This window comes from Fringilla coelebs, assembly GCF_963513975.1.
Source record: "Fringilla coelebs genome assembly, chromosome: 4".
NCBI lineage: Eukaryota > Metazoa > Chordata > Aves > Passeriformes > Fringillidae > Fringilla > Fringilla coelebs.
The window spans coordinates 23,293,665-23,316,706 of record NC_140032.1 but is presented as its reverse complement, the minus strand read 5'-3'; the positions used below and the strand labels follow the sequence as shown (position 1 = coordinate 23,316,706).

The following is a 23,042-nucleotide window of genomic DNA, read 5'->3' as shown; positions in this document are numbered from 1 at the left end:
GACTCTAAAAGTGTTGATATCCATTTAAAAACTATTATGTGAAAAGGTGGGATCATTTAAACAAGAAGTATTAAGCAAATCTGCATAACTTCAAGCAAGCTAGCAACATTTGGTAACTCTAGCCTCCTAATGGTATCTGCCTCTATGTCATATTTAAGATGAAACTGAGTTTTCAAGTTTTACACATCACTCGTTCATTAGTGTTGACTGCATTTCTAAAGCAGCCTCTAATTTTAGTGATCATATAAAAGAGGAACAAAATCCAGTTTCTTCAACAACATTTGCTTTTGGCCTCAAGAATAAAGCACTTGGCTTTGGCTTTTGGTAACTGGGTCAGGTTAATGCTCATATACCACATGACACTGAGTCATGCAACACAACATGACACTGGGCAATATGATTCCATGCAACACTGGCTTTTTTGCTCCAGACTTCCTTGTGGAAGAGAAGCTAGACTGTGAAAGACGCTCCCATTTTAAAACATATGTTGTTGCCATGCTAGACAATAATCTCTTTTCCCATTGGTTAAATTGTAATACTAACCAAAGTAACATAAGGCTTCATCTCCCATGCTTGTATGTTTGTGTTGTCAATTATTATAGGAGAGATTTGCATTTCAAACGCTTCTTTGGCTGAAAAATACACATGTACAAAACAATGTAATACAGTTAATTTCATTACAATAGGGTGAACATATTAATACTCATTCTCTAAATTTTTTCTATTTTTACATAGTCCATAATGATTAACCACTGTGTAAAGAACTCTTGCCATAGCTTGATCTGTTTCAAGGCCCTTTATTTCAGAAATCCCCCCTCACATGTAAAGCTATTGAGATATGGAATTAGCTTTTGAATTAACGTATGTATGATAACCAAGGCATGAAAATGCAGATGTAAAATGCATCAAGATGACTAATCAATCAGTAAATTAAACTAAAAAAACTACATTATCACCTTAAAGTGGACTTCTTTGTTGCATACAAAATTCTTGGCTTTATAACAGTCTTAAGATTAGTCCACTCTGTAAACTGTATAAAATATGAAAAACCAAAAGAATTATTGTAATTTAAATACACATTAATGAAATGTATAGAACCACTAACTTTGAGACACAGCACCATGTTTCTGTAGCCATGTTACAAAGTGTCTGAACAATTCCACGTTTATTATTTCATTTCTTCACCAGAAGAAATTTACCAGCAGAAGAAGGATCATGGTTCAAATTTAGCAAGTAAAAGCTTACAAAGACTTGTTCTATGGTGAGTTTAGCACAGATCACTGTCAAAAAAAACCCCACCCAATTATGAAATGGGGAAAAAATAATTTATTCTGTCTTGCTCTTGTAATTTTGTTTAAATTTGACAACAGTTTTGTGTACAAGAGAAAAAAAAGATAACTAAGAGCAGGAAGATATCTATGTCTTATTTATGTATTCACTACTTACTGCATATGTATATTATGGATCATCTCAAAAAAAATATTTCTGGGAGATGGTGTAGGTAACCGCTCTAGAAATGGGACACTACCCAAAATACATACTATGATAAAATCTGAGAACAAAACATACTCTTGACAAAGACAGTGACATTTCTAATTGCAAAACACACAATGAACAGATGACTTCTGAGTTTGTGCTTATACTCTTTTTTCCCATTAAAAAATACTTCTACAATGGGGTAAATGCTTGTCACGTAACAAGCCAGGCAGATTTTTAAACAGCACACAAGCACTGAATTGTGAGCAAGCTAATCCCTTATTTACATCTCACCTCGTTTCCTGTTCCAGTCATGTGCTTCCCCTAAGCAATCAGGATCATAATGGTATTGTCCATGTTTGTAAAAGTAATCATCAGTACTAAGAATGATTCCACCTGGATTATCCTCAAGCAAATTCCTGTGAAAGACCAAGAAATAAACAGCTTTTTCCCATTCTCCTCCCAAGCTGCAATGCCTACCACCATGCATACTTTTTTTTAGTCTCTTGCACAAAACTAAAATTATTTGGGATGGAAGCAGCAAATGTAGGTAAGAAGAGGAAAAAAAAAATCAACCTCCAAGCAAATATGATCTATAATAATTTCCCTCCCTTGTTTTTTCCAAAGGCTGAGGATTATCTAGGGGAGAGAGCTGATATAGTTTCCCTACATGTCTCTCATTTCAAAATATCAAGGGAGGTAGTTTTCCATCTACGTGTAGTGACATACTTTCACACTGACAAATATCCTGTCTTAATTGCATCACATGTTTCAGGTGTCAGTCAAAAGGAGTCTTAGTTCAATCTAGGCTTTCAGAGAGTAAGAAAAGCAATCAAAAATTCCCCCCAAGAAGTTTAACATATACATATACAATAAAAGTCACACAGTGAAAGGGGAATTTCTGCCTATAAAGAGCTGGCATATTTCCATCAGTGTTATTCGAAGAAAACACTCAAAATAAACTGGGACTGAAAGAATACAGAAGACCTAACACTACAGCAATGATGCTCTGCTGACAAACTACTTTGTTCAGTGATAGAAGTTAAAGCTCATCATTCCTATTTCAATTTCCACTAGGAAAGGACCTGCAAGCAACTCTGCTTTCAGCAATTATTACCCACCACACTACACGTACTGTGTAGCTTGCAATTAGGGTTCACACATTACTATTTACAAGTGTCAGAAAACTGTCTCTGCCTATGGCAAATCCTGTACATGATTAAGCAATTTTTTTAGAAGCTCACAATATAAATGTTCTACCTTGCCAAATATGATTTTCCTGATCCTGGAACACCTCTGAGAAGAACAAGTACTTGACCTATTAGTTGCATCTTTTTTCTCATCATGTGACAAACACGTGGTTGCTGTGCTTGCGGGAGGTTCAATTTTGAGTTTCTATCTTGATTTCCCCATACCTTCAGAGAAGAGCTCCCATCCCAGGCATTTGAAACCACTGGGGAGGAAAGAAAAAGTCCTTTTTCCGAAGTTCTACAGTCAAAAACAGGTCTCCACTGCCCTGGACTGGCAGCCACAGGAATTACAAAGCTGTGACTTCCACTGGATGGATAAAACACAGGAGCCATGAGATTCCAGTGTTGTTGAGATTGACCTGATGGTGTAGGAAAATTTAAGTTATAATCCTGCTGAATTTGCTGAGCATCTGCAGGTTTTTGTGTTTTGAAACTGGATGTTTCAGGAGAGATACACGCCTCTGGAAGAGAAGCACTATGGTGACTGCTAAAGGCAGTCACTGCATCTTCATGTTGTTCCAGGCAACTTGAATTAGGATCTCCAGAAACAGCTACTCCAAGCTCCATAGGTCTTTGAGAGGACCCACAAGAAGCAGCAGTCACACTACTTTGATCCAAAACAGAATCTTGTGTCTGATCAGAATTTTCACACGATATTTCTCCATTTGATAGTTTATATACTTCTGAAGCCAGATCATGTTGAACATGTATTTCCAACATATCAGAATCTTCCAGTATCTCTGCAAAACTGTCTGATGCAGATGGTGAGCTTGTCTGGATGCTCAGCTGACTCACTGGTGGCTGGGAACAGCAAAAGTTTTCTGAAACCTCATTATTTGTCTCTGCTTGCTGTGGAAAAGGTGGGACATTGCAAACTGAATCAGGTTTTTCCCACTCAGGAAATTTGGTAAAACTATCCTGTTCCATAGGGTGCTCACATACTATTTGGTCATTTGCAGAATTAGGCAATTCCTCACTCAAGCTGTAACTCTGAAAGGCATTTTCTAGTAGGGAATCCAGTTCTCCAGTCAGCTGCACACCAGGTGACAGGACCTTTTCTATTGCTGCTCCAGAATAACTATGCGATGCAGTAGCTTCCCCCATTCTTTCATTTGCAATTGATGTTTGCTGATTAACAAGAGGTAATGATGATGCTGCTAAATCAAAACCCAAGGTTTTTGAAGATGCTACTCCTTTGGCATGCGTGGACAGCTCCAGGAGATGGTCCATAGCGTTTTCTACTGTTGGGTAAGATAAACAGAATGACGCATGGTCAACTAAACAAATCCAAGCTGATGTGCATGCAGTTTTTTACTTGAGGAAGTATTTATTACAACTAAAGAAACAACTAAAAGACAGTTCAGCAATTCACCTTTAAACATAACTTCTGAAACTCCCTTGATCCATTTCTCGTTAGAAGTAAAGGCAGAATTCAATACAGACATATTGAAAAATAACAACCTAATAAACTTAAAAATTACTATGGAAATACTGTCGAAAAATTACAAATTTTAACTGGAAAAAATATCAGAGCTGAATGTTTAAATTGATACTTATTTCTAATCTATCTCATATAGCTGAAATAGTGTAAAATGAACTAAAAACTCTACAAATGATGAAAGAGATAGAAGTATGCAAAGTACGTTCACTATGGCCCACTTTAAAATGTCCTATCTAATATCCCCTGAAAAATCCAGTATCTGCATTAATTCTTTGTAAAGCCACTAAATTGAGTAGAGAGTGCCAGTGATCAACATGAACAAAATGAAAAGCAGGCACAAACATCATCTGAGCCCTAAAAATAAGCTTCTGTTTTCCTGAAAGTGGAGTAAAAACTTTAAGCTCATTTAAGCATGACTCTGTCTGCACTCATTAAACAAAATCTTTGTCATCCTTCCAGCTTCTGTACTGTATGAAAACAACTTATTAGCACTCAAATATGCTAAACTTTCCATTTTTAAACTACTGTTTACAGTACAAGACTATGAATTCTACATGTTTACTGCATTCTCCAATAAGCTTTAGATAAAACTGTTAGAGTAAAGGTTGAATCTTATCAAGAGTTTGAAGCGTGAATCAGTAATTCCATCAAATTCAATTTTAAAATGAACAACAATTATAACAGCACTCTCTCACATTTGTTCTTAAGTTTTAAACTCTGCACAATTTAGGTAATAAAAACAGTCCTTTTAACAGTTACCTAGCTTTCATACATACAAAAAAATGCCAAAATCTGCCTTCTTTGCACATATTCTTACAACAATCTCAGTTAATAACATCTGATGATAAGAACACAAATCGATTTAAATGCTCCATATGTGGCTTATTCCCCTGCACCTCATGCAGTACTTTTATCATAACAAAATGACCGTGCATATAGAGGAAATTTTAAAACCACAGAAGAATGGGAGGGACTAGGCATAAATATGAAAATAGTCTGCCAGGAGAGTTGGGTATGTAGGTTGGCAGAATGTAGGGAAATAAACTAGTTCCTTGCTTTAGTTCCAGCAAGGCTGCAGAGAACTAAACATGGCAAACAGAATTTATCCTGCAGAAACTAATGCTCAGTGGACATGACAAGATGACAATGCAAAATAAATGTAAAACAAAAGCTCAGTTCAACTACTTAAGGAAAAGCAAATGCTGCCAGGACCACATATGGCATACCATCAAAAAATTATGATCTAGAACATAAAATACCCCTCCTAGAGAAACAGCTTAAGCATCTTGCAGAATATGGCAGAATATGGCACAGAAACGAACTGGAAAAACCAGATTCCCCTCACAACTCCACTACTATCTGCTCTGTGTCACAGAACAACCCACTCTGAACAGTACCTCTATTCATGAAGCACACCGCTCCATTTATCAGGCTCACACAAACACTATTAAAATTGGAGAATCTTACATGGTTGTAAACTTTCAAAACATTATTACTCACCTACTTATAAAAAGTTAAACTCACAAATATGATTGCAACACCCACAGCAACTTTCCTGGAGTTGCACCAGTTAAGAGCTATCTACACATGAAACAAAACTGTAACGTCAGCTGTATATTATTTACCTTTAAAATCACATTCAGACAGAACCATATAAACCACACTAGGATCTAAGTCAGAAAACATTTCTGACATGCTGTTGAAGAGCTCTTCCTTATTGACACAACGCATTGCCTGTGCCACTAAGTGGCTTGGGTCCCCCTGGGATACAGCAACAGCAGTTCTGTCAGAATTGCCATTCCTCTGAGAAGGACTCCCACCAGTTTTCCTCTTCCGTGGCATTTTGTTTTCTAATACCCAGTGTGCTTTTTGTTCTGGTTTGTTCACACGGGGCTGACAGCACCAAGCTTAAAAATCACGAAAAAAGCTCTCCTAACTGGGATAGACTGAACAGAAGTTGCACACCTGAAATTAAAAAAAAAAAAAAACAGAAAAATTTTAATAAAATATATAATCACAATTCCACGTCTTCTATTTAAGTAGCTAGAAGATTAAAAATATACATAAGCATATAGGAAAGCATTTTCTAGATGTCTGCCTTTTTTCTTTTCAAATGGCTGACAGCTAGAACAGTCTTATTTTCCAGATTAGACACAGAATCTGCATCCGGAAGAAAGAAGAAATAGAATGTAGCTTAAAAGAGAAATCCAAAAAAGTCAAGTTTGCAATGCCAGGTGGCCAGTTCACAAATATTCCTCTGCTACTGAGGATCAGTTAACATTATGGAAGATCTACATTCAGTTAACATTCAGAAACTACTCCTCTTATGAAAGTACTGGAAGATGTAACATGTTACCAAATCTTTCAAGTCTTTCTTGACTTGCCCCCACCCATGACATTTTAAGAATAAACAGGAATTCTTCAGTGTTCAAACACTGGCAGAGAGGTTGTGGAGTCTGCAACCCCACATATTCTTAAAACCTGACCAAACAGCCCTGCTTGAACAGGCTGTTTCAGGGCTTGGGTAACAGGCTTAAGGCACTCCTGCTTAATGTGATTACTGGGTTGAACCAAGTGACATCCAGAAGTGCCTCAGCCTGTATGGAGTTCTTCCTAATTGTTAAAAACACTTTACAACTGTATAAACCATAAAGCAGAGGCTTCTGTCCACCCCCCACACTTCTGCCGTAAAACCTTTGAACACATCTAGTTACATTACAGCATCTATAATAACTGCAATTACTGCATTAATGCTGTATAGAAAAGGAAAGCATTTATTAATTGAAATACAAGCATGAAGTGCAGCATGGTCTCCCTTTTTTATCAGTATCAAAGCTCTGTTGAGTTCTTGTGATGATCATAATAAACTAATTTATATTTTTTACAAATAATTATTCAGAATAAACCTTAGTAAGGCTCAGAAATCTGAAATTTCAAAGAGTCACTATTTACCAATAACAATTACTGAGTAAGCCATAAAATACCTGCTTTTATATTAAACAGGTATTTTGCCAGTGATGATCAATTTAACATGTGCAGATAAATCAATGGCAGCACTTCCATTTTCATTTAGTCCTTCCCTCCCTGGATCACTGGCACACAAATGACAATGCCAGATTAGTGCCAGATTCAAATACCACTTTACCATTATCCTTTACCAATCTCTTCCAACAACCAAGAGATTGGACATTTAGCAAAACGTTGACTGTTATGTTCTCAAGTCATAGAGAGTTATGAAAGCAAAACAGACAACTCTAGGATCCCAGGAGTTTCTATTATGTGTATATGGACTTTAGACAGACAAACCAGATGGATGTCTGAAACAATAACATTAAGGTCAAGGAAGTCTGAAATGCAGGACAAGGAAAACAATACACAGGAAAAGGAAGAAGCAGACTTCCAAAAATAAAGGAGAAACTATAGTGGAAAATACTAATTGGCCAGACTGAGCTGGGACAACTGCAGCTGGTTTTTTCATCACACTTTTTTTGGTTCACCTTTCTGATTAGCCATCCTTACACCATTCTTCACTGTCATGAAGAAGTATTCAACAATCACAAAAAAAAGTTACAGTAGGTCTTGTTTTTCAAACTTCTGTATCTCATTGATTCATCCTCTAGCCAGTAGAAAAGGTTGTCCTAATTTAAACAATGTTGCCTGTGCTAAAAATGTGACTGTTCCTCAGTCAAAGAGGTTCACTGACAAAGGAAAGATCCTGCAAGGGAGAAGTTATTCATGCACCTTGACATTACTGTGCAGCAATAGACTTTAAGCAGAACACTTCCAAGTGTTGCCAGTGTTTGAATCCAGCTCTTTTATAATGATCAATCCTGTAAGGACATGCTGCTGAAAAACATGCTCTGACTGCAATTCCTGTTACACACCTCAAGTATAGGAAAAGAAGCAAACAGGTAGTATTCAAGAGTAGGCAGAACACACAGAACAGAGGAAGAAAAATACTAAACTACTTTCTGAGTTATAGCTAATACCAAAAGTATTCACAAAACTCTTTGAATCAAAAAGATTGCATTAGGAAACCATCAGCAGTAAAGAAAGTTTTTTGAGGTCATTACAAGGCCTTGTTTTTTAAGCAAACAGATCAGAGGAGTATCCTAACCACTACTGAATGTTTACTAAAAGCATTAAGCAGCACGAGACACTTCTGGTTTAATGGTGACCAAGTTCAAATGGCAAATAATTTATCAGTATTACTTCTCTTCATTTTTTAAGGACAGAGTAAGTCTCTAGCCTTGACACAACACAAGAGTCAAACAATATGAACAAAGCTGCCCAATTTGTATATATTTTTAAATTTCTCTGAATACTTTAAGGTTAACTCCATACATATAAAAGAAGTTGGTTTGGTTTTGGTTGGGTGGTGGTGGTGTCAGCTTTTTAGTCTGATTTACTTTTGGGGTTTTTGAACAATTTCTTAATTTCAAACTATATAAAGTATTTTTCATGTAATGTCCATGTGAACCTTCTGGCTTTTTAAAAAAAACAAATAAACACATGCACATATATATTTACAAGCTGGGACTGGAAAAAAATTCCTATTTGTAATACATATAAAATAGCAATGGCACAGGACTTACATCTTTAGCTTCACTGAGTTGCCCCACAGTGCATCCTTTCTCATCTTTCCAAAACCACCACTGATGGCACATTTAATAAAGATCTGCTGTTAAAAACTATAATGCACTCTTCTGTCAGGAAATCATACTTTCTAATACACAAATCAGATGTCAGCAGAAGTGGCTGCTTCCTCCTGACAAAGGAATAATCAGAATACAAATTAAAATTTGTATTTTGCTCATTATAAGCAGTTTTAACACTGAGCAGTACACTTAATAGGTTTGAGTAGATTAAGCACAACTAATATCTTAAATAAGTACCCAACATTTCAAGCTGAGCTCAACTGTAAGTTTTCCGAAGGATAAGAACATCTACCTGATTTCAGTTTTAAGATGACTTCTTATCTAAAAAAGCTGACTTACATCAGGTAATGAAATTACACAGCAGAAGAATTAGCTGGAAATAAATATAAGTTTCCTCACTTGTCATTCCACTTGGTTCTTCGCCACAGTTCTCAACCATCTTGAAAAGGTTTACATATCCATGCTGGTGAAGACTAGATTCATTCCACCATGTGGGAAATTAGGCAAATAAAATCTGGCACATCAAAAAAAGATTATGTTACTTACACAGCTTATTTGTAAAGTCTTACTAAAGCTAAAGAACTGCACTTCAGTTCATCAAAGCATCTGCCAACTCCTAATCCATTGTGTACATACCAAAGATGTTAGGTCTACTCAAAGTCTGACAATTCCAGTTTACATATTAGCCTAGAGCTTACTCCTCACAAGTCTTGTGCTTCCAAACTTTAAAAAACCCCAAACAGCAATAAAGCCACCAAACAAAATAAAATAAAGAATAAACATCAACAACAAAAAAACCCAAACACACACAAAAAAAAAACCAAAACCAAACTGAACGTGTACACCTAAATTAGGTAAAGATTTTGAAACAACTATTCTGTCACACTCCTAACATGACAAGTTGATGGCCTAAATACTCTTCACAAGAAATGGAGACACCCATCTCACATTTTACATCTAACTTCATTCCACTGTTCCAAAGAATTAAAAACTGCTATCAAAACACACAAAGCACTTCACTTAAGCATGAACTTGATGAGAATTCAAATTTACAAAACAAAGGACAAGTTGCAGATATAGAAAGTTATTCACGTCAACAAAGTGGCTTCAGAAAAAACATACCAGGAAAAGCTGAAAAGCCATTCAATTATTTTACAGAACAACCTTCCAACAAAGGTAATTTCCACATTTGTTCATTTGCACTTTGAGGTTTCTTGAGTGGAGAAAAACTATTAAGTATTTAAATACAAGCACAAGAGGAAAAGCAGCCAATGAAATCAAACTGACAACAATTCATTTTGCTTTCTAGTATTTATAAAATAAGAAGCTTTTCTTTTTTGGACAATGTTTGAGTCACGCCTCTAAAAACCGGAAGGCAAAAAAGGAAAGAAAAAAACAGGAAATGCCTTCCAGCAGATTTTTCTCAATAAGTGTAGGAGTAGCAAAGGAGATAGTTTGGGAGCCTTTTGCTGTCTTTCATTTCTGCCAGCAGCCAGCAAGGGAATAGGCCACTTCATTATTGAATGTGAAAACCTATACCCAGCTAAAGACAGTGCTTCTGGAAACACTTCAAGGATCTTTTCTACTCTTTCCTTCTTCCATTCTGTGTTATTCCTACTGGTTGTTCCAAGGTCTTGTCCAACAGTTTTAACAAAGGTCCTCCTCTGTCATATCAAGTTCTGTCAAAGTGCAATACACTGACAAAAAGGTCTAATTCCTAACTAACTTACATACACCTGCTTTATGCAATCTGTTCTGCTAGGATTTTTTTCCACTTTTGTGAATTTTAAGTCTGCCCCAGGTCAGACAGATTGTTTTGAAGCTGCTGAAAAAATAAGTATTCCTTTGAGAACAAAACAAAAGCTTCATCCAACCACACACAAAGTTCAAGAGTACAAAACCAGCACAAACTCATCTGAAGTAGATGCTTATGAAGCAAACACAGCCTGCAGGAAGAACACCACTCTGTTTCCTAGGAAGGACTCAAAAACTCTTCTGCACATGCCATATCATGAGAAGTCAACCAGCAGTGGAAGTCACTTGGTGTTTCACAGGTGACAGAAGCTGTGAAACTCCACACTGTGCAGTTTCCTTTCAAGACACAAAGCTGCTCTTGTTAGAACCCTTCCATAGAGCTCCCAGAAAGGGACAGTAAAATCTGCTGGATGTACATGATTAAAGCAGCGATGAAGGAGGAGGAAACCCACCAGTGTGTTCTCCACCACCAGGTCTGCTTGAAAGTAACTTCCTTTTGCTGTGCACTGAAGGACAAAGCTTGGACTTCGGCAAAAAAAAATGCAAGTGGCCTTGATATTATGAAGAGTGCAGATATGCAGCAAGATGAACTAAAAAAAAACCAAATCAACCAGTTATTCTCCTTAGTTTTAGGTGGAGAAGGTTGTTGCTTGGGTTTTTTGTTTGTTTGGTTGGTTTTGGTTTGTTTGTTTGTTTTGAGTTTGTGAAGTTTTTTTCAGAAAATATAAGAGTATCTGCAAAATGTCTTTCCACTTCTAGGGGCATTTAGAGATATTTGATCCTTTTATAGCTTCCCTTCTATGTCCTTCTCCCATACAGCTCACAGCCCTCTAAAGCATGCTGAAGAAAGGGCTTCCCATGGCAAATTTGGCTTTGAGGGGAGACCTTCCAGGATGCTGAGCTCTTGGGCTACCTGGGCTGTCCCCAGTGCAGACTCCACACAGTCCAGCTGTGTTACTGTGACCTATGCCCAGTCTCTGAAGTGATGCTGCAGGCTGAAACAAAGATGAATCTTGTCGTAATGTTGGTGCTTCTGCAATTCCACACCTGACATCAGTACTGCTGCTTAAGATTTTATTCCAACTCCCCACTACAAGTCACAGAAATGTATTTGGAAAGAGGAAAGAGAACTCCAGAAGTCCTGGAGCTGCTACATGCCCACATCATGCTTCCAGAGACTATTCAAAACTCAGCCTTACTCAGTTCTGACAGGCAGTATAACTGACAGCTAATTAATGCCCTACTGGCATTTTTATAGTAGCAGAACCTCTGTGACAAAAACTAAGGCAGCAACCTCTTAAAACTCAAGGATTATTTTTTTTAATGTAGTTCTTCTGCATGTAAATTTAGCTCTATATACATTCCTGAAACAGTAATTCAGCTTAGTAATAGCTAAGTGACTGTGTCAGCCACTTAGCATAGATTACAAATTAGTACACAGGCAGAAGTGTACTAGAGACTGACAAGAGTCTGCACAACACCTCACACCTAAAATCCCCCAAAGCCCCATATGTAACATTTTTATATTCCCTCTATATCGGTGGCTTCCCCAGATGAAATACATTAATGTTAATACTACAAAGGAAGATGATTTAAAAAAAAAAAGTGTAAACAAGGCAACAAGAAATAGAGAGCAACTCCATAGCTAACACAGAACAAAACCCAAGAGACAGTAAGAAAAAGCCTGTATTTATTGAAAAATAAAATACAGGATTTTAACACCTGCTTTGATGCTGTTAAATTTTCCTCACCAGTTCTTCTCACAGTTTACAGGAACCCGAACTGCAAACACGTGCTGCAAGCATGTGACACAAGTAAGCCCGGTCCCAGTCAGGGTGACTGTGCCGGGAAGAATGAGGGTTAAAACTTTCAACCTTACAAACGTATACCATGCTTAACTTTTTCTGCCTTTCTGTAATTTTCCCCGCTGTATTTCAGAGCCTTTGGCTCTCAAATCACAACTAGAGACGAGTTATCTAAAACTTTCACTCCTTTTGAAGTTCTTTGGAGTTCTAAAGAAGTTACTCTCAACTTTTCACTGTAAGGTTCTCCTGCAAGACTAAGATGCAGACTAAACTTTGTCAATGCACTGTATAAAACAGCATATAAGTCTCTCTTAACAGTCACACTGTCCTCAGTCTTCCAGTACATGAGTTAAGAGAAGTACTGGTAAATGAATTTTTTTTTCTCGCTTTTGAAGCCAGGCTCCTCCAAAGTCCCTTGTGACCTTAAGGTACTTGACCAGCAAAACTGCAAATCCTGTCCAAAGCACGGAGGGATACTATGCTACGAAGGTCACAAACAACCTCACGATAAACACGTTTCAGCGGTTCTCGACTGTTAAGAATGAACGAGCCCTTAGAGTACTCAGAATCTTTTGATTTCATTTTGAACGGGGTGAATTTATCTTCGCAACGAGACCAAGTTCACCAGCACTCCGCACTGCTTGCTGCGGGGCGGGCGGCCCAAGCCTTTCCACCGACCCGCCGGCCCCGACCCTTCCTTCAGCGGCCACAGCGGCAGGCAGGGCAGCAGTCGGGATTACTGCAGAAGGCCGGGCGATTCGGTGACGGGCCGAGGGGGCAGGCCGCCGGCACCGCGGCGCTCACCACAGCGGCGGGGAGCGCCGAAGCCACACGAAGGCCCCGGGGAGAGCAGGCCCGAGCGGCGGCCCCAGCCCGGCGGCGGAAGGGCCCGCCCGCGACCACAACGCCGCGGCGGCTCGTCGCCAGCGACGACCCGCGCCCACAGCCCGGCGGCGGGCGGGCGGTCAAGCTGCGCCGCCCCCGCCCCGCCGCCTCCCCTCCCACCCGCAGGCAACTCCTCTGCCGTGACGCCGGGGCCGGGTCCCCCGGGCCCGCCGCCATACGGGACGCGTCGCGAGGGCCGCCCGCTTCCCGCCCCCGGGAGACCGCGGCGAACAGCTCCGCGCCCTATCGGGAGCGGGGGGAGGGCGAAGCTCCTCCCCGGTCCCGCCGCCAGACCCCGCCGGCCGTTACCTCGCTCGGCTCAGCTCTACTCTGCTCAGCTCGCTCGCTGCCGCCGGCGGCGGGCGCGGGGCTGCGGCCGCGGGAAGGGGAGGCTCGGGCGGGGCGTGCGCCGCGGGGACACAGCGCCGCTCCCCGACCGCCCGGCGAAGCGCAGCCCGGGAGGAGGCGCCGCACCGCCCCCGGCCCTTCCCCTGCTCGCCCGGGGCCCGCGGTGCCGCCCCGGCCGGCTGAGGGCGGAGGGCTGAGGGCTGAGAGCCGCTCAGCTGGCTGGGAAACCTGCATGGGAGGCACGGCAGAGCTGCGCGGTGGGAGCCGCGCTGCTGGTACGGTGCTACGGGGGTGAGTTCAGGAGCGGCGGGGGATCGCCGGCAGCTAGCGATGACATCTCTCAGCCGTGTAGTGACTGGTTTCACACTTGTAACAAAAAGCTTGAGTGTTTAGTTGCTGCTGCTGCCCAGTTTTACTAAGCAATTTTTAACGTTGAGAATAGGTCCTGCAGTCTGGAATGATGCCGTGTCTGCAGGCTCATACTGAGGGGGAAATGGCATGTAAACGACGAGGAGAATGAGTTTTTAAGGAAGCTGGGGGGTGTCTGGTGGGGTTTGGCATCGGTGATTGCTATGGAAGTTACGAGCTGCAACAGAGTAAAGAAACAGCTGATTAGGAGGAGAACGCTTCATTGTCTACAACAAGCAATGGACACTTGATGGAGATGGACAGTGGAAGATTATGGAAAGATGAAAAAAAAGACATGTGCTCTTGATGGACTGAAATGATGATAAGTAGCCCTAAATTAGAACTGTTGTGAAGTCACCATGAAAGGAACTAAGTGAACAAGAGTTTTGAATTTATCAACACGTGTTCATATGCAAGGTGCAAAAGCCTTTTATGGGCAGAGCTCCTAAAATAAAATTATTTTTAAAACAACAAAAAGACCCCAACCAAACAACACTCAAGATGAGAAGATTTTACTAGGAGAACTTTTCTGTAGTTTTTATAGAAGTTTGTTGATTTGAGAAATTTCACTGTCACCAAATGGGCTTTAAAATATAGTTGGAAAATTACATATTAAGTTTATCCATTATTGATCTCTGAGAATAGGACTTCATTACATTGCCATAGGCATCCTCGTTGGCTCTGTCTTCCTGCCTATTACCTTGCTGGGATAGGCAGGGTCTCCACTACTTCATGTTGTACATCCAGTTCTCAGGAGATGGATTCCTGTGCCCCATTGTCATGAGGTACCTCCCTGACATCTGCATGCAGCTGCCTCCCATCAGGGCACAATGCCTCAGGAGGACTTTTGCTGGAGGTGTCCCACTGTGATCTTCCTAGGGAACAGAAACAGGACACTCGTGTGAAAGGAGAGAAGCATTTTCCCTCCTAAGGGGGTGTCACGACCCACGTGGTAGGGTGCTCAATGTTCTTTATAATTTCTCATCATGCTAAACAAACACACTAATCCATGTGTCAGGGAACTTTTATGTCATACTGTATCACCATCTTAACTCCATCAAATAGCCAGCTATTTAGTCTCAAAAGTGTTGACTAACAAACCCTTAACTTTTACAACAAACTTCAACGAGCTCCCAACTCACACAAGAAACTTCAGATCTCAAAAGTGTTGGCTAACAAGCTCACAATTTAAGATGCTCCCAATCCTAACAACATTTCAGGTTCCCTAGTGTCTTGGTTTGGAAACAGAGTCTGCTAACGAAGGCAGGATCCTCCCCTGAAATGGAGAATGTAAACCCTCCCCACCCCTCCGAATTGCTATGAATTTTAAATAAGGGGCTCTCAGGCAAAAATATGGGAGCAGGAAATAACAGTTCTTTAATAGGGAAGAAAAATAAAAGGATAAAATAAACAGTGCGGTACACTAGAACAACACTGTCAGAGTCAGAACCTAACCTGACACCCTGTTGGTCAGGCTGTTGGTAGCAGTCCAGTTGGAAATGTGGCTGCAGTCCTCCTGGAGTGTCAGGTGTGGTTCTGTTGGAGCAGGGGGTCCTGTAGAAGAGGATGTATTCTTCCTCTGAAGATCCAGTGGAAGAAAAGGCATCTGCTGTTCCTCTGGGGAATCCAATGGAGAAAGCTGTGCTGGTGGTTCAGAATCTCCACATTCTATCTGGGTAGGAATGTTTGGCTCCTCCCTCTGGGCGGAGCGTCTCACAGTGGGATGTTATAGTTCTTATCAGCCATGCAGTGACATTCAATAGCCTGTTATCAGCAGATGTCCTCTCCCAAGGGAGGAGTGATTGTGATCACTCAGAGACAGAGAGAGGTAAGGAAAATTGCCCACTTGACACCAGACAACTGCCATACAGATGGTAACAGAATGTCTTGCCTTGCAATCTGGAACACCTAGTGGTCCGGATTGGGGGTAAGAGAGGAAGAAGAGACAGACCAATCCACTTTCTTATACAGTTTATCTGGTGTACAGTTTATATAAAACAGATTTTTTGCACTCTTTTGTTCATGCATGCAGTACTAAGCCCCTTAGAGCCCTCCAGGAAATGAGGTCTGTGGGGATCCTGGAGTCCCTTGTAGTTAGTGAGGTGCCTTGTAGTTGGGGACTCAACCCCTGTCTTGATGCAGGCACACTGAGCATGAGTCTCAAGGCAGCAAAGAAAGTTGGCTTCATACAGCACTGCCTCACCTCCACAGGACCCTCTTTTACAGTCTCAAGTTTCCTGCCACAACAGTCAGAATGTTTGAGACAAAACATGCTTGCATGCTTATGCCTGGTTCTCCATGAGGGGAGTAAGGTTGTCTCCTAAGCTGCAGATCCCTCACGGTGTGATTCATCCCATTCAAAGGAAGTGTCATCCCTGAGCCTCATTTGTCTTTCATTTCCCTTCAAACAGGGAAACATGGAAGATGTGGCCTTCAGAAGATTACTAAAGGTCTGGTTATTTAGCACCTAATCTTAGATGCTTCAGAAGAAAGACCAAGAAGTCACAGCCAGCTTTGTGTCTCAATCACAGGTACTTCCACTTCTGGTTCTTTAATAGCCTGCTGGAGAGCCTCCTTCTGCCACCAGGACCCAATTGTTTCCACTATAGATGTAACTTTTAATTTTAATGCAAATAATAAATAAGTAAGTGCAAAAGACAATATTTGGTTTTAGGGTGAACTATGTATGCATGGGTACCTCAACACAGTTGTCCTGTGAAAACTGCAGAAGGCTGCTTGGGGTAATTTATCTAGAGCTTGTAGGGATCACAATCCCAAAATGCTGGCTATTTGGTAGCACAATGAAGAGGCAAATTTGGTTGTTTATGTAGGATTTCTCATAGTATATATTTCTCAATAAAGGTAATGTAATAAAATTTTAAATTCGTATTCAAAATATTTAATGTTTTGGGAAATAAATTGATTTAGGCATTGTAGTTTGCCTGTGACTTTGCCATTTCAGTACTTATCTTGTAGAGACATAGTGTGCAATATTTAAATAAACAAGGACAAACATTTCACTTCTAATACAATACATAAAGCCTATACATAGTCATGCAGAGGATGTGCTCATAAATCTCAAAAAGACTGTCTCTTACCATAACTCACAAAAGCAAAATAAATAATTATTTAATACACTGCCATTGTATGAGTCAAAAAATCTGGAGGAAAATTTGTCTTGATTGGAACTTGTGTGTGTGTGTGTCATGTCAAGTGACAGTTTCATGCATGTCCTGGGAGCTGTTTCCTTACTTCATGTGCTCAGTGTCTGGACAAGTATCAGAAACAAAATAGTTTTTCTTCAAGGGCGTGATGCTGGTAATGTGTTAATGATACGTTTGGAAAAATAGGTCATGTAAATTCCAGTGTAATGACTGTGTCTTTATATTTTTAAGGTTGCCAAAAAAAGAGGGAGAGAGAATTTCAGTATGCTCTAGTCTGACAGCCTCCATTAAACTACACTGCTAGAGGGGAGTTGCTGCTGGCACTTGATGCATGAAACTATGTTGTTCTTTGCCAGTTGTACATATTACAGTATTTGACACCATGAAAATACCAGACTAATTTAGGCACTGGCAGATTTCTCACTGTCACAGTTAACACTGTAAATAGGAGGGATTTGATTTAAATAGGAAGGATTTTTGATTAGAAAATTATAATCATGTAATACAGGCTCTTTCAAGTATTTGTGTCCTTCAAATTTTCAAACAACTTTTTCAAACAACACCATAACACCTATTATATATACTGTTGGTTTGGTTTGGGTTTTTTTTTCCATTCCTTTTCCTCTCCTTATGTCTACACTTGGCTTGTTTTTACTTGGAGTGGCTTGAACATACAGCATCTAATCTGTGCTGTTTGGCTAAAGTGTTTAGTCTGGTCTTCACTGACAGATTTCCATTTTAGTTTGTTTGGTGCTGCCTTCTTAAAGTAAAAATACTTAAGTATGTTTTTGCTTTCATTATAAATCACATTAAAGTAGTAATATTACCAGAGTGGAACCATAAAGAACAAGGAAATGTCAGTCCCTTATAATGTTTCTGATTATATACAGCCTACATCTACTTAGTAAATTGTGATTTCCTTTCTTCTACATTCAAAATGTCTTAATAGTTTAAAAAAAAATTAGGTTTTGATTTGCAAGAACAATTTGCAGCTAAACTTTTGGCTTGAAGAGCGTACTGGTGTGGCAAGAAAGACATGTTTAACTTTGCCAGTTTTAAAGACTTGTTATTACTTACAGTAACATGTTGAATATACAATAAAAAGTACTGTAGGAAAAGGCCTGAGGAATAAGTGTGCATTAAAAATTAATGCCTGCTGCAGTAAATGTGAAATATGTTATCTTTCCAGGAGCTTAAGGTACAGTTTTTATCATTATTCAGAACTTTAGTTCGGACTATTAATATATCAAAGCCCCAAACTATCATAGGTCTTCCTTCCTTCCTTCCTTCCTTCCTTCCTTCCTTCCTTCCTTCCTTCCTTCCTTCCTTCCTTCCTTCCTTCCTTCCTTCCTTCCTTCCTTCCTTCCTTCCTTCCTTCCTTCCTTCCTTCCTTCCTTCCTTCCTTCCTTCCTTCCTTCCTTCCTTCCTTCCTTCCTTCCTTCCTTCCTTCCTTCCTTCCTTCCTTCCTTCCTTCCTTCCTTCCTTCCTTCCTTCCTTCCTTCCTTCCTTCCTTCCTTCCTTCCTTCCTTCCTTCCTTCCTTCCGAAAAGAGTCCTCATCTAGTTCCTGCAGCAAACATTTTCATAAAAGTTGATCCAGTCCCACAATGCTGTAATCCTCTTCCTAAGGAGCCTTCCACATTCCATTGCCAGCTTTAGGTTTCATTTACCATTGCAGAAACTAAAGAGTGTTAGCTATCCTTCCCTATTTTTTAAAATCTATTTAACTTAATGCTGATTAAAGGTGTTTAACTTGGCTTCTTGGAATGTCTCTGTCTCCTGTTAATATTACTTTGTCCATGATCTCAGACTCTGTGTTCCTACAAAAGATAACTCTTTCCCTCTGCCAGAATGTGATTTCCAAAGTAGAAATCTAATTCCTTAAGGAAAAAAAAAAGAAATAAATATAAAAAGAAATGTGTGCAGAGTATCTCACATACCTGACTCTTCTTCTCCACCCATCTCTAGATTTAAGTCAAATGCATAGTGAATGTTGGTGTTTTATCTCCATTAAGAAACTCCATGTCTGGCTTCTATACTTGCAGGATATTGATCTTCTGTTCCATATAGGGATCAATTGCACAGTTCACTGAAGAAACAGGTAGGTATCACTGCAGTAATGTAAATTATTTCACACATTCTTTTTAAATTCCAAATAGTGCAGATTTATAATATCTATATTAAAATAATGCCTCAATTCCCGCTATACAGTGTTCTATTTCAGCATTATTTTAAACAGGAAAAAAACAGTATGTAGAAGCAGCAGAAATCTAGATCATTAATGCAGATTTTGCCCCTCTGAAGACAATAGCAAAAATTCTGCTGATATCTATAGAATTGCATTTTTAAGTAAACAGGTCACACCTATTCCAGCATTACCACTAATGAATACTAAAGAAGTCCCTTAACAAATCAGTACTTTGGTTCACCTATCAGTAAATTATCAAAGGAGTTTATAACATTACCACTGAAGGTTCATAATTGCAAATTTTCAAATTTTTGTTTAAATGCATGCTAAAGCAGCATATTACTAGTCTTCATTTAAAGTACCTGCACTTTAATGAGGTACTCCAGATATATTGCAGAACAGAAATAAAATTTGCTCATTATACCTGTTAATGCTAAATATCTTCAGAATATATGAACTATAAAGATGCTTGGATTTTAGGAAAGGAGGTGCAGAGAGATAATGACAATAAATGCTATTATCCATGAACTGAAGGATTATACTTAATTGTATCTTCTCTGCAGGCATAGAGAATGAGGTCATGCTTATATAGCTGACAGAACCCTCACTGCTACAAGGACCTTCTGAATTTGGAATAAGCTCACACTACAGATTTGATTTGTGGTGAATCTGATTCCTGTATTGGATGTTCTCTGCTCTCCTGTATCAATCTGATATGTCAAATTCAATAGATACCAAAAATCCACCCTAATCTGTTCAAACTGCAGAAATGGAGAACAAACAATCCTTAATATGCCACCTTGGCATATCCTAAAAAGTAATAAGCTGACTTTGATTGTAACTGTCATGTTTTTATCTGTTGAATAACACTTTATTTTTAAAAACTGCATTGATCCTATCCTATGGTAAATTTAATATCAGATATCTTAGAGATCTGAATATTTAAATGGCTTAAGAACAAGTTTAGCAGTAAAATTGCATTTCTGTGTTATTTTTTTAAAAAACTTATTTCATATATATCACTGCAGGATATAGACTTAATTAGACTTAACAGGAATAAAATGATTTATCATTGGTGCTTCTGCAACTTCTACCATTCCCAAAATGTTTTGTTAAAAAAACCAAAACAAAGCCATTCACTTAATACATCTACATCAAACAAAATACAACAGCTGCTTAACTATGCCATGCAATAACACAGAATAGGTTAATAGGCAGTTACTATCCATCTGAAATTGTAGGAACTTTGTCAGCAGGGTGCTGTTATCTAAACTGGAATTTGATCAGGATGTGAAAGTTTACTTAGTGTTTTTTACAAAACAATTATTTTCTGCTGATTAAGATAGAGGACACTTCCATGGAACAGTATCATTAATGGCCTCCATTCATTTGTAAAGCCAGAGTTGTAAGAACAAAACTGCCCCAGGACGGAAAATCTCCAGGTTTCCAATCCACAAGGTATCTGCCTTAAGGCAGTTGTTAAGAGGACAGGCATAGTTGCAGAAGAAATGTCATTGGTTTTGAACTGGGCTAAAATATTCTATATCAAGACAGAACAAATATAATTCAAGAATTTGCAGTGACACTTCAGCATTTTATGTTCTTGGGCAGCTGAGCTTCTCCTGGGATATCTTACTAAGAGCCAAATCCCTTGCATAAGTGATAGCAACTGAATCCAAACAATTCCATGTTGGACATTGTCTTCACTAAGGAAAACTTAGGGTAGAGGCAGAAAGGAAAAGAAGCTTGTTTCATTTAGTTAGAACAATATCTCATTATATGTATTAGATGGTTAAAATAATCTTATGCTCTGACATGTTTACCTTCATCAAGATAGCATGTAATAACTACAAACTACCTTGTTCATATTAGGATTTTATCACTTTAAGGTACTCTATATCTCCTAAAGTAAATATTTTCCTTAGAGCAAAAGAGATGCATTTCCTCAAATATATTAATTCCCAAGTGTACTTAATCTACACATCATCCTGAGATGCAGAAAGAAACACTAGGAAACAAACAATTTAAAATGTCAATTTGAAAGAAAAGGAGAAAGAAAACCCTACCTGTTATCACCTATGTAATACTATAAGTAAAGTTTAGTTGATGTATTTTTGTATTTTATGGGTTTTGCGATATCAAGTTATCAGTCCATTTTTACCTTACTAAATTCTGGGAAAAAAAGGAATTCTTCAGTGATTCTAAATAAAAACTAGTACTTTCATTCTACTGGAAATTTTGAGATGTCTTGTTTGCTCAGATTCAGAAATTTTAAATGTTAAAATATTGGACCTTGTTGCCAGATGGAATTTCTAAGTAGATCTAATATTAAGTACAAGCCTGAATCTTAGGCAAGTTCCAATCATTAATTAATGTTACTCTAATGAAAAAATGCTTTTACCTGTCAAGACAGACTGTACTCCATTGCCCATGCAATTCATTTACCAGAAGTTAATTGCTTGCCAATCACATGTGATTTAAGGACCTGTTTTCTTCACAGCGACTGACCTTCAATTAATGTAAAATTAAAACAATATAAAAATGTATTTTATTTCTTTCCCAAAATAGCTTCAAAGAGGCCTTATTCTCAAGTACAGATACGTACAATACATGTCCTACTGAGACATAAATATTTTACAAAATTTTCTGATACCACAACCCAATGGCTTCAAAATTCTACAATATATAAATATCTTGCAGGTATCCTGCTTAGTGTCAGTTTATCTCACCATTTGTTACACAAAAGCTGCTAGTTACAGCAATCCTTGTGCTTGACATCTGTTACAAACATCTGTGGATTACTCCAACTGCTTGTAAAAATAAATTAGGGGACTTGTTATGGTCTAAACCCACTAGCACTTATTAATTAGATTTCAGTAACTAGTTTCTGAACTTGAATAACTTGTATGCCAGATGTCTTATGCTGAAACTTGAAGCCAAGGAGATGGGGGAAGGGAGCAGCAAGCCAGTGATGTTCATTTAAAAACAACTGTGTAGACTACCATTTTTAAAGAAAATTCTTTGTTTATTATGTGTCTCTTTGTAACTGTCACATGATAGAACCTAATTATTTAGCTAGGAAATGAACAGATACCTGTTTGGTTGTTGCTGAATGGGGAAGGCCTTCTTTTGCTTTCTGGTAAATTCTGACCTCTTTGGGGTTTTTTTAGTCCCTTTAAAATCCACCTATCACTTCTATTTTTTAACATTTCATACCCTCTCTCACTGGAAACGGGGCCACATTCTTTCCCAGTGAATAACACCAGCAACAAAAGAAACTCAAATTTAGAAAGCCACAGGCCATCTTACAGTTTCAGAGACATAAAAGGACAGTTGCTCCTTCTAACGGGACAGTCTACAGTTTCCAGTTTATTTAAGGACTAGGCAAAAATTAGTTAGCTTGTACCTGTCAAAATCATGACAATTCCAAGTTGAAAGAATGAGGGAATCATATCTTAAGACAAGCTCCACTCCACCCTGCTCTAGCTTATGACATTCAGATTGGTATCTGCAACCTGATACACACAATTCAGGATGGAGCAGAAGTGGTGTCTGTCATTTGGATCTGGGCCCATCTGTAATAGACAACTTATTAAAAACCCAGACAAACAAACAAACCAACCCTAAACAAAAACAGTTGATACAACCGGCATGAAAACATGTTTA

At 39.0% G+C, this 23,042-nt stretch overlaps 2 protein-coding genes across 5 annotated transcripts in view; one reads left to right on the top strand and one right to left on the bottom strand.

Annotated features, from left to right (window-relative positions):
* N4BP2 (NEDD4 binding protein 2) overlaps positions 1-13,678 on the bottom strand; it is a 35,973-nt gene extending 22,295 nt beyond the window's left edge. Inside the window, exons 1-7 of one of the 4 annotated variants that reach the window (XM_084204928.1) lie at positions 13,580-13,678; positions 9,225-9,339; positions 8,763-8,935; positions 5,793-6,132; positions 2,737-3,967; positions 1,771-1,895; positions 544-632 (exon numbers count right to left, since the gene is read on the bottom strand). In XM_084204928.1, the coding sequence (XP_084061054.1) occupies positions 544-632; positions 1,771-1,895; positions 2,737-3,967; positions 5,793-6,009 (1,662 nt within the window). In that variant the 5' untranslated portion in view covers positions 6,010-6,132; positions 8,763-8,935; positions 9,225-9,339; positions 13,580-13,678. Of the gene's footprint in view, positions 1-543; positions 633-1,770; positions 1,896-2,736; positions 3,968-5,792; positions 6,133-8,762; positions 8,936-9,224; positions 9,828-13,579 lie in introns of those variants that run through there. The other 3 variants (XM_084204930.1, XM_084204929.1, XM_084204931.1) reach the window with 3 other exon arrangements.
* LOC311152693 (uncharacterized protein) lies at positions 12,927-19,290 on the top strand (the record flags this gene model as incomplete). The annotated part of the gene is made up of 3 exons (XM_084203997.1): positions 12,927-13,909; positions 16,438-16,557; positions 19,234-19,290. 2 exons carry the CDS (start codon positions 12,927-12,929, stop codon positions 16,472-16,474), a joined length of 1,020 nt encoding a protein of 339 aa, XP_084060123.1. The 3' UTR covers positions 16,475-16,557; positions 19,234-19,290.
* Between the last annotated feature and the right edge of the window lie 3,752 nt (positions 19,291-23,042).